Source organism: Hemiscyllium ocellatum, chromosome 18 (assembly GCF_020745735.1).
Source record: "Hemiscyllium ocellatum isolate sHemOce1 chromosome 18, sHemOce1.pat.X.cur, whole genome shotgun sequence".
NCBI lineage: Eukaryota > Metazoa > Chordata > Chondrichthyes > Orectolobiformes > Hemiscylliidae > Hemiscyllium > Hemiscyllium ocellatum.
Genome location: NC_083418.1, coordinates 30936753 through 30949139, shown reverse-complemented (window position 1 = coordinate 30949139; position 12387 = coordinate 30936753). Strand labels below are relative to the sequence as shown.

The following is a 12387-nucleotide window of genomic DNA, read 5'->3' as shown; positions in this document are numbered from 1 at the left end:
AGTTTGCAGATAACAAAGATAAGTGGAGAGATAGGTTGTGTTGAACACATAGGAAGTCTCCAGAGGACCTGGCCAGGCTGGGAGACAAGGCAAAGAAATGGCAGATGGAATGTAGTGTGGGAAGTGTAAGGTTATGCACTTCAGTAAGAACAACAGAGGTGTAGACTATTTTATAAATGAGAAAAGGCTTTGGAAATCTGAAGCACAAAGGAACTTGGGAGTCCTCTTTCGGGATTTTCTTAAGGTTAAAATAGGTTTAGTTCGCATTTAGGAAGGCAATTGCAATGGTGGCATTCATTTTGAGACGAGTAAAATACATGAGCAGGCATGTACTGATGAGGCTATATAAGGCTCTGGTCAGACCACATTTGGAATATTGTGAGCAGTATAGGGCCCTGTATTAAGGAAGGATATGCTGGCCTTGGAGGGGTCCACAGAAGGTTCACAAGAATGATTCCAGGACTGAAGGGCTTTTCATTTGAGCATTTGAGGACTCTGGTCTGTGCTCAGTGGAATTGAGGGTGCTGTAATTAAAACGTAGAGTACTGTGAGGCCTAGATAGAGTGCTTATGGAGACAATGTTTCTACTAGTAGAAGAGACTAGGACCTGAAGGCAAAGCTTTAGAGTAAAAAGACAACGTTTTAGAATTGAGATGAGGAATTTCTTCAGTCAGAGGGTGGTGAATCTGTGGAACTTATTGCCTCAGAAGGCTGCAGAGGCCAAACATTAAGTCTATTTGAGACAGAGACAGAAGGTCCTTGATTATTAAGGGGATCAAAGGTTAAAGGCAGGAAAATGGAGTTGAAAAACATATCAGGAATGATCAAGTGGTCAAGCAGACTCACTGGGCCATTTGGCTCATTGTTACAGCATCAAAGGAAAGTATTCAACTCATTATGTCCATGCCAGCTCTCTTCAAGGGCAGCTCAACCAGTCCTACATCTCTACTTTTTCCCTTTCGTCGCGAAAGTCGTCATTTTTCCATACTCTTAACTGAACTAGGGCTGCTCTCAGTAGCGAGAGAGAGAGGGAGAGAGAGAGAGAGATGACTGCTGATGGCTATGCCTCAGGTCAGCGGAAAGGTTGAGAAGGAGAATCCTTCATGGTAATTCTGGCGTTACTCTGCATTGTAAACCGCCTCTCAAGCCAACTGAGCTAACCACTGCCCTGGCAAGTATGAGAGATAATACTTAATTATCCACCATCTGTCAGGTTGAGCTGCAAACTAGGAGTGCGCTGAAGGACAGGATGACACACTTGTCATCTTCTAATTACTCTTCTTTCTCACTCAGGTCAAAGGTGAGAAGATGGCTGCATAGACTGTTGGTCAGCCATCCACTTCTGAGGAGGAGCAGAGAACTACAGACGACACATCACACATCATTCCCACACAAATTTCACAGGGCAGATTAGTGGTGGTATTCATATGTAGGTCTGGAATCATAGTCCAGTGAACACAACACAGACACATGAGAAGCAAATGGGGGCAGTGACAATTGAGACCACTGATCCTTCGGGCTGTCGCAGAGTTCAGTCTTTTCAGCTTCATCATCAATGACGATCTCTCCAACATAAGACCAAAAACATGGATGTTTGCTGGTCTTGCACAATATTTAGCACCATTTTTTAACTCCTTAAATATGGAGTCAATTCATGTCCAGATGTAGCAAGACAAGGATTGTATCCAGATTTGGGCTGACAAACAACAAGCAACATCAATGCAAATAAGTACCAAACAATAACCATCTTCAATAAGAGAAAATCTAACCATTGCCCATGATGTTCAAATACATTAAAATATACCCCTATCAACAGCTTGAGTGTTACTATTGACAAGAAACTAAACAAGGCTTCCATATAAGTACTGTTGCTGCAAGAGCAGGTCAGAGGCCAGGAATTCTGCAACAAGTAATTCACCTCCTGATTTCCCAAACCTGTCCACTATCGACAAGACACAAATCAGCAGTGGGATGCAACATTCACCATTTGCCTGGATGAGGCAAGGATGAGTTACAATAATACTGAAGAAGCTTGACAGTATCGCGGACAGAGCAGCTCACATAATTGGTACCACATCCAGAAACATTCACTCCCTCACCACCAGTGCACAGTAGCAGTGAGTGATCTACAAGATATACTGCAGTAATTCATCAAGATTCCTTAGGTGGAAATTTCCAGACCCAAACCCATTACCATCTAAAGGACAAGGGCACCACCTGCAAGTTCCCTTTGAGATACTCGCTATGGAAACATATTGCTATACCTTCAATGGAAGGAGTCCCAAAAGGACTGCAGCTTTCAAGAATGTAGCTCATTTCCACCTTCTCAAGGGCATTTAGAGAAGGGTAATAAATGCTGACGCAGGTAATGAAGGCCATATCCTATAAATGTAGGAAAAGATTTATCAGGATAAAGAAGACAATTTGATCAGCTCACCATTAACCACCTTAAACATTCTCTCCCTCCACCACTGATACAAAGTGCCTGCAATGTGTACCATATAATAAATATATTGTAACAATGCACTAAGCCTCCTTCGACATTTTCCAAACCTGCAACTTCTATTACCTAGAAGTACAATCGTAGCAGGAGGGTGGCAAACACCATCGATAAGTTTCTCTCCAAGCCACTTCTTTCATTGTCACTTTATCCAATCCTGGAATTACCTAGCTAACAACTCTATCTACTCTAAATGTACTGTGCTGATTGAAGACAACTCAGTGCCATCTTTCCAAGGCTAATTAGGGATGGACAACAAATACTAGCCTTACCAATGACAATCATTTCCCATGAAGGATAGGTATCGTTGCTATGCTTCATATTAAGCTTACTATTTCCATCATCTAGGGAGCTCTGGATTTGTTTGACCTATCTTTCCTCCTGTAAGGATGTACTCTATTGTACCCAAACAATCACTTATTTGAAGACAACTGCTACAAAAGTTATGCTTGCGAAAGCTTTGATTCCAACTTGCCAGATTTGTTCTCACCACACTCAAGTTGCTGTCCCTCAAACAATTATTTTTACTTTGTTTCTCAACTTGTTCATTTTCCATCTCTAGTTGAAACATTAAGATGCTATAATAACCTTTCCCTATATATTCCCCAACTGACAGTTGTTCTACTTGTCCATCTCATGCTCTAAGATCAGTAGTGCCTCCTTCCTTGATGGCGTAGAAACATACTGATCAAGAAAATTCTTCTGAATGATAAACTTTTCCTCCTCTCTGCCCCTTTTACATTCTTCTCAGTTTATATTAGCATAATTAAATGCCCCCACTATATCCATTGTATAGTTCTTCTTCTCTCTGCAACTTAACAACACATTTGATCCCCCATATCTTTCACACTGCATGATGGCCGAGGCAGTACGCTTAGTAATGACTTTCTGTTTCTTGTTGTGTGGACAACTATTTGTGCAGATCATTATATGAATATTATATGTATGTGTGGAGCTACACATCATAACCCACCTCTGTCAGATTCATAAAACAACAGCTTTTTTAAAGTGTGCACCTCTTCTTGGACACATGAGATAGGTGGAAAATATCAGTCTACCTGAAAGGGTGGAAAGGCAGCTGCCTGAAGCACCCAGAAACACATCAGCTCTTCAATCAATTGCAACACCCACAGAAACCCCTCTACTTGTGCATCATGGCCAAGGTCATCCCAAGCCAAGAGAATGTGTGTTGAGGGGAGGGAGGGAGGGGTTGCAAGATCAACCACCTACCTTCACCTCAGCTGAAAGTGTAGGGTACATACAGTGGATTTGAGAACAACACAGTATGCAGGTGCCCAGAGATTACTTTTTTTTGCAATCATGACGTCAGTTGGGATTATTTGTAATGCTACTAAATTTCTGATATGGCAAACCAGGAGTTCACTTTGCATTCTCCAGTTTAATAAGTGGGACCACAATCCTTGAGGTCAACACATCTTCCAGGTTAATGTGGCCATTCTTACTGTAACCAGTTAAGTGGTCAGGTTAATAAAAGGGATGCCATGAAAGCTGGCGAGTGCTGAATCTTGAATGCAAGGATCAGTCATTTTAGAACTGTTTGTATATGAATGCGCACACCTTTGAGCATACAGCCTGTTGTCCTGATGCTCTGCAACATCTTTTGCCTTATCATCAATTTTCCTCAATTGCCTTATCAGCAGAAGAGCCAATATCTTCATTGTTCAGTTACTGTCCACTATGGATTGACTGTCTGACAAGAACACAGCACATTACAATAATTTGAAAGTATTTATTTGAACATATTGTATTGTTCCACAAGATCTATCTAGGCATCTGAATCGTATGATCAGTCGCTGTCAGACCTGCTCGATGGTCACTTGAGTTGTGCTGTGACAGATGTATTTTTCCTCTGCATGAGTGCTAGTGTTCCTCATAGGTACAGGTAGCTCCATCTTCATTGAGTCTTCCCAGTCTTCAACTTCACCTCAGTATATTCCTGATAAATGACTTTGTGTCTTTCTTAATTAACTTTTCTATTTTGTTCAGTGTTATTGGACAAATTGATAAGAGCTTCCAGAAATCTGGTCAATAAATATTAATTTCTTGTATGTAGAGGGAGAGTCAGTCTTATCACTGTGAAGTGTAAAACTAACTCTAGTGGTTTACAAACACCCACATTTTGTACAAATAATTACAACACAAATATGAAAGTGAGGACTGCAGATGCTGGAGATCAGAGCTTAAAAATGTGTTGCTGGAAAACCGCAGCGGCCAGGCAGCATCCAAGGAACAGGAGAATCCACGTTTCGAGCATAAGCCCTTCTTCAGGAATAATATAATGTCTATTGTTTTCCCACTTTCATTTTTAAGTACAGCTGCTCCTGATATGCCCTCCCACAACTCTTCATTGAACTAGAGTTGATACCTTGGCTTGATGGCAATGATAGAATGGGGAATGTGCCATGCCATGTGATTATAGATTGTGTTAAAGTACAATTTGGTTGCTGCTTATGGCCATCAGCGCTTCACAGGTGCCCAATCTTGAGTTGCTGGATCTGTTTTAAGTGTATCCCACTTAGCATGGTGCCACACAAGACAATGAAAAATATTCTTCACGTGAGGATGGGACTTGCTTTCCAGGAGGACTCTGTAACGGTCTCTTCTACTGATTCTTCTACCATGCATCTGTGGCAGGTGGATTGGCAAGAATGAGAACAAGTTTTTCCTGCTTGTTGGTTCTCTCACCACCCGTCACAAACCCAGTGGCTACGTCCTTTAAGACTCAACCAGCTTGATCAGTCGTGCTGCTGCTAAACGCTCTTTGTGGTTGAAGTTCCCAACATACTTCACTTTTGCCATGCTCAGTAATCTTCCAAGTGCTGGTCAACATGGATGAAAATTGATCATCAACTAAAGGGGGAAGTGCAGGGTAATCAGCAGAATGTTTCCTTTCCCATTATTAACCTGATACCATGAGAATTCACAGGGTCTAGAGCTAATTTTAAGGATTCCTAGTGCAGCTACCTCCTGACAGTACAGTTGGTTCTGATATAATACGATAGTTCCGTTCTCATGCGATCTCATGTTATAAGAAAATTGCACAATGGCCATGCCGTTTAAAATAAAGGGGCCGGTATCGCATTATAGTCAATGAAGGTTAGGAAAGTTGACATTCTACAATTCTACAAGATCTGAATTCTTCAATCACGTTAATGCCAATTCGCATCGAGAAAACACATGTTATAGCAGAACTTACTGTATCTTTAACTGTGCTGCCATCTCTGCAGTATCTGTCCTACTGGTGGTGCAGGAGGTCCCAGGTATAGTGATGCCACTCTCTGGAACATGTGTAAGATGAGTATGAATATATCAGGCTGTTGCTTGGCTAATCTCTGAGACAGCTCTTCCCCATTTTGGCACTAGCCACTAAAAATTAGTAAAGAGAACTTTGCAGGTCACCAGGGTTTTGCCATTGTCATTGGTGCCTTAGTTGATGCCAAATGGTGTTTGTCCAGTTTCATTCCTTTGTTCCTTTTTCATAGTTGATACAACTGGATGGTTAGCTAGGCCATTTCAGAGGGTAGGTAAAAGTCAACACAATGCTGTTGATCTGGAGTCACATGTCAGCCAGACCAGGTAAGGATGGCAGTTTCCTTCTCTAAAGGAGATTAGTGAACCAGATGGGATTTTGTTCCAACAACTTGATTTTTAATTCCAGATTTTTATTCAGTTCAAGTGCCACTACTGAACATTACCGCCTCCCAGAACAATATCAGTTCAATGACTATACCACTGGTCATCACATTTACAGGACATATCCAGGGATGATGATGGTGGTGCAAGACATAACCAGAGCTGGCATTGGAGGCATTTAGGACTTTACTGAAAGGTTTTATTTAATGAGTATAACTACATCAGTCTGTTACTTAACTGGTCTGTTGGACTACACTGTTATTTTTGGCACAAGTCTCAAGATATTAGTCTGGATGACTGTTGGGCTGAGTGAACTTGTTAAGCCTTTTGTAGCATCTTGGACTTAGATGATCCTTGCAGTTTTAATATTATTCTACTTTTTTATATAAGTTAGATTTGGTAAGTGGCTTGATTAGTTTCACTGGTTTCAGTAAGAATTTAGGAGTTGAACATATTGCTATGGGTTTGGAGTCTCGTTTGGGCCAAACCAAATAAAGACAGCAAAGTTATTCCCGAAAGAAAATTTGTGAAACAGTTGGGTTTTAATAACAATTAAGCTGGCAGCAGACAGGGCTCCTGCCAGGGCTCATCCACTCCAACCACTTTCTTTTCTTTTTATTTCCTCCTATTCTTTTTCTTCTCCTTTGCTTTACTTTCCTCTTGTCCTGAGCTTGATGCTATCGACGGTGGTGAGGGATCCCAGTGCAGACCTTGCGGTGGCAACAGCGAATGAGCCTAGAGCAGATTCAAATGAGCCCTTGATTTCTCAAGGGAATAACTTGAGAAATAACTTCTCCGGGACAAGCAAAGGACATGGTATTGTAATCAGCGGTTGCTCTATCAGTAGAGGCAATGTCGGCCCAGGGGCTAAAGATGGCACCTGAGGATAGGTGACTTTGTCATTTGGTTCCGTTGCTGGCAGTGGTGACACGGTCGCAGAAGGGCATCACGGTGACATCAAGGTGGGTCCAGTGGTGAGAGATGTGACTCTGATGTTGGAACGTATAGTGCAGGCAGTGGCAAGGTGGTGATGGAGGAGAATTGGCCCAGCAATGAAAGATGGCACCTGAAGGGTGGCAATTTCAATGTCAATATTGATGGTGGCGAGGCAGTAGAGGAGGGATGACAGTGCAGTGTCATTGATGATGAGCTGACTCAGGACTGATGGACTCTCCCTAAGCTATATCTTTCTATTTATTTCTTATTCTTAAGCCATTCAAATTTGTGACAATGGAAATCTTTTCTCTGTATTTTACTGATGTTCTCAGTGTAAAATATTCATGACAATAAAATCATTCATATCCATATTCACAATCCCATGTCTTCATGGTCATCATTAGTGATGCCAGCTTTTTTTTAAAACTTCCATATATTTCTCTGCTACCATAGTGGAATTTGTATTTATGTTCTAGAGCATTAAACTAGATTTCTGTATTCTTTATTCAGTAACATTACCACGGTGCTAATGTTCTGATTATTCAACTGGAATATGCTGATGTTTATTTGGATTATCATAATGTGTCTTAATATTGAAAGCTTAAAGTACTCATTGAGTGGTACAGAAATTGAATATTGTTGAAAAGAGAGGCATGTTGTGAAGCTATTTGTCTTGCACTCAGTGTCAAATTTCAGATTATCATAATTTATAGTGCTGATTGGTTAGTAATTTGCCTCTTATTAGCTGAGGAATTGCCATGGAGACAGCAACTTTGTTACCAATTCTGAATATGCAAACAGTTACACTAGCAAATAATTTAAGATAATCAATCAAGTTCTGAAGAGAACTTGATTGAGTTTTTTGAAGAAGTAACAAAGAAAATTGATGAGGGCGGAGCGGGAGACGTGATCTATATGGACTTCAATAAGACGTTCAACAAGGTTCCTCATGGGAGACTGGTCAGCAAGGTTAGACCTCATGGAATACTGGGAGAACTAGCCATTTTGATACAGAATTGGCTTGAAGGTAGAAGACGGAGGGTGGTGATGGAGGGTTGCTTTTCAAATTGGAGGCCTGTGACCAGTGGTGCTGGGTCCACTATTTTTTGTCATTTATATAAATGATTTAGATGTGAACATAGGAGGGGTAGTTACTCAGTTTGCAGATGACACCAAAATTGGAGGTATAGTGGACAGCGAAGAAGGTTACCTCGGATTACAACAGGATCTTGATCAGATGGGCCAATTGGCCAAAAGTGGCAGATGGAGTTTAATTCAGCTAAATGAGAGGTGATGCATTTTGGGAAAGCAAATCTTAGCAGGACTTATAACGTAATGGTAAGGTCCTCGGGAGTGTTGCTGAACAAATAGACCTTGGGGTGCAGGTTTATAGTTCCTTGAAAGTAGAGTCGCAGATAGTGAAAAAGGCATTTGGTATGCATTCCTTTATTCGTCAGAATATTGAGTACAGGAGCTGGGAGGTCATGTTGCGGCTGTACAGTGCATTGGTTCATATAATGGCCACTTATGGAATATTGTGCACAGTTCTGGTCTCCTTCCTATCATAAGGTTGTTATGAAACTTGAAAGGTTCAGAAAAGATTTATAAGGATGTTGCCAGAGTTGAAGGGTTTAATCTATTGGGATAGGCTGAATAGGCTGGGGCCATTTTTTACCCTAGAGTGTCGTAGGCTGAGGGGTGACCTTATAGAGGTTTATAAAATCATGAGGAGCATGGATAGGGTAAATTCACAAGTTCCTTTCCCTGGAGTGGGTGAGTCCAGAACTAGAAGGCATAGGTTCAGGCTGAGAAGGGAAAGATATAAAAAGGACCTAAGGAGCAACTTTTTCATGCAGAGGGTGGTGCATGTATGGAATGAGCTGCCAGAGCATGTGGCGGAGGTTGGTACAATTACAACATTTAAAAGTCATCTGGATGGGTATATGAATAGGAAAGGTTTAGGGGGAATATGGGCCAAGTGCTGACAAATGGGACTAAATTAGGTTAGTATATCTGGTCTGCATGGACGAGTTGGACCGTAGAGTTTGTTTCTGTGCTGTAAATCTCCATGCCTCTAAGTCATGCTATTGGACTTGAAACATTAACTGTTTTTCTCTCTTTACAAATGCTGCCAGACTTGCTAAGTTCCTTGAGACCTTTTTATTTTTAGTCAAACTCGTAGCTTGGTTCATATACACTTGCTAGATGTGACTTATATTCATAAATATGGACTTTTTCTCTGAAAGAAAAGAAATATGTTTGAGCCTTTGTCCTTTAATGAGTCAGCTGGGAGATCAGAGCCAGTTATTCTCCTTTGCTTATAAATTGACATGATCATTTGAAATTTGGTATTTTCACATTTGCCCTGATTGATGAAAGATGAATAGCTTTGACAAAACAGAATCATAGACTTTTACAGTAAAGAAGGAGAGTATTCTGCTCATCATGTCGGTTCCAGTTTCTGAAGGAGCTACCAGCTAGTCCTATTCTCTAGCCCTATCTCTGTAGGCCTTCAAATTCATCACTTTCAAAGAAATGTCCACCTCTTTTTTGAAACCTCCTATGGAATGCGCCTCCACCAGACAGTGCATTCCAAATCCTACCAGCTCTGAGTAAAAAAGGTTTCTCCTTGACTCACTCTGAACTCTCTGCTGACAGTCTTGAAATTGTGACCCCAAGTTACTGACTAACTAGTGGGAACAGAATATCCTTCTTTACCCTGTCCAAATTGTTCATAATTTTGAACATCTTAATCAGGTCACCTCTTAATTTTCTCTCCTCCAAGGAGGATAAACCCAGTTTCTCTAATTTTCCCTTGTATCTATAACCCTTCAAATCTGGTATCATTCACATAAATTTTCTTTGCACTCTATCTCAGACTTTAACATTTTTCCATAAAGAAACTGCCCAAAATTGAACACAATATTCCCAACGTGGACATGTTCAACTTTTCAGCAATATTTAAATTTAGAGTAATAACTTTGGTGCAGTTTTGTTTTGAAGTGTTCTGGTAATTACACGTATCTATATGGAAGCATGTTCTTAAGGGATTGATGGTATTTTTTTTCTTTAATTGTGTTTCAGGGATAAAGGGAAGTCGTTTAGAAACCTTCAGTCCCAGTCAAGTAGAACTCTACAATATGGTACAGTGTCAAATGCAAATCTAAACTTTATTTGTGAAGTACAGTTTAGCTTTACTTGAGGTGACTTGGCATTACAATCCATAATCTTCCTTCCATTGGTTTCAATGGACAGGAAAATCATGGGTTGGCCAAGGTGAGAAGTGAAAATCCCAGTTCTAGGCTTTATTATATGAACCTAACAGCAACTTTACATTATGAGTCATGCTGGACACGTGGACCTTAATATTATCTCCCTTAATATTAATATGAGAGACAGAGTCAGAGAAGTTAAAAAATTAAGTGTATGGAATGCCTGAACTGAGAGCAGCTCTGTGCACCATGCCTTAGGAAGGAGTGCAATGTAGGTTTACAAGAATGATACCTGGACTTCAGGGATTAAGTTATGAGGAGATATTTTATATATATTAGGCCTGTTTTCTCTAGAATTTAAAAGATTAAGGGGTAATCTGATCAAAGACCTCAAGGTATTAACTGGAAAAGACAGGGTAGATAACAATAAACTGTTTCTGCTGATGATAGAATTAGGAGGCATAGTCTAAAAATTAGGGCCAGACCATCTGGTAGAGATTTAGGAACCAATTAAAGGGTGGGAGAGGTAAGGAACTATCTTCCACAAATGGCAATTGATGCTAAATCAGTTGTTAGTTTTAAATCTAAGATAGATAATTTTCTGTTAAACAAAGATATTAAGAGATATGGGACTTAGCAAGTATATGGAGTTTAGCCAGAGATTAGCCATGATCTCATTAGATACCAGAACAAGCTGAAGGGGCTGAATGGCCTAGTCCTGTTCCTGTGTTCCTACATTCCATTACAAGATTGGAGTTAAGACTTCTATTTTATATGTAATTAAGGACAACAACTGGGCATGAAAACTGAGCAATGTGAAGTGAACTGGTACACTAAGTTAGGAGATGGATCTGGAATAGAGAAGCAGTGACAGACATTTATGGAGACATTTCAGATTATTAAAAATAAATACATTCCTAATAAATGAAATTTTCAAGAGGACAACCCACCATTTGTCATTAACTAAAGAAGCTAATGTAAGCATCGAACTTAAGGAAAAAGCACAAAGATGAGTGACAAATCAGATGATTGATGACAATAAATCGTATAGCAGAGAATGATGGAAAGGTTATTCGTGAGAAAGAAATTGGAGTATCAGAGTAAGTTAGATAGAAATGTAAAAATGGATAGCAGGCATGTCTATATATATATATCAAAAAACAAGAAAAGTAAATAAAGTGAGTTTTGGTCCTCCATAGACTGAGAATTGAAGTTAATAATGAAAAATAAGAAAATGGCAGATAGGATGAATAAATAAATGATTTTTAAAAATTCCAGTAATAGCTGTAGATCAAGAGGTAAAGGGAAAAGAGGGAAGTGATACTGAGCAAACACAGGCTGACAAAGTCCCTGTATCCTGATGGATTCATTCTAGGGTCTTAAAAGAAGTAGCTAATGAGGTAGTTAGATACATTAATTTTCCAAAATTCGCTAGGTTCTGGAAAATTTCGATCAGACTGAAGTAGCAAAGTTAACACCTTTCAGACAATTGTGCAACTTTACAATTTTCTACCACAGTAGGCTATGCAGGTGGAACATTGAATATTTTAAAGCTGGAGATAGATAGGTTTTGGTTAGACAAGGAAATCAAAGGTTATTAGAAGTAGATTGGGAATGTAAAATTTGAAACACAAAAAGCCATGATCTTATTGAACAGTGGAGCAGCATAGATATGCCAAAAGGCCTAGTTCTGCTCTTAATTCATATGTTCGTATGGGCATCCAGTTTACAGCCGTACTGTCTTTGCAGCAGCTAAGTTGCTGTCTTGACTCCTCAGGTATAACCCTTCTTCAGGAAAGGAGGTGGGCGTAGTGGGATTTTTCAGATAAAGAATAGGAGGAGGGTTTTGGATGGGGAGGGGGTAGAATGGTGAAGTTGTGACAGGTGAACACAAGTCGTGGGTACGACCTGGTTGTTTGATGGAAGGAAGAGTCGGTAGGTGGAATGGAAAGGAGGAGTCTTGGCTGCAAAGGGAGTCGAAGGATGAGTGGGAAGGTTATTTGAAGTTGGAGAACTCAATATTAAGTCCACCTGGCAGGAGGCTGCCCAGTTGGAAGGTAAGGTGTTATTCTTCCAATTTGCGAT

General features: G+C 40.2%; 1 protein-coding gene across 1 annotated transcript in view; it reads left to right on the top strand.

Annotated features, from left to right (window-relative positions):
• LOC132824173 (sodium/hydrogen exchanger 10-like) overlaps positions 1-12387 on the top strand; it is a 393707-nt gene that overhangs the window by 367970 nt on the left and 13350 nt on the right. Inside the window, exon 24 of the mRNA XM_060838455.1 lies at positions 10175-10233. Within this exon, the coding sequence (XP_060694438.1) occupies positions 10175-10233 (59 nt within the window). The remainder of the gene's footprint in view (positions 1-10174; positions 10234-12387) is intronic.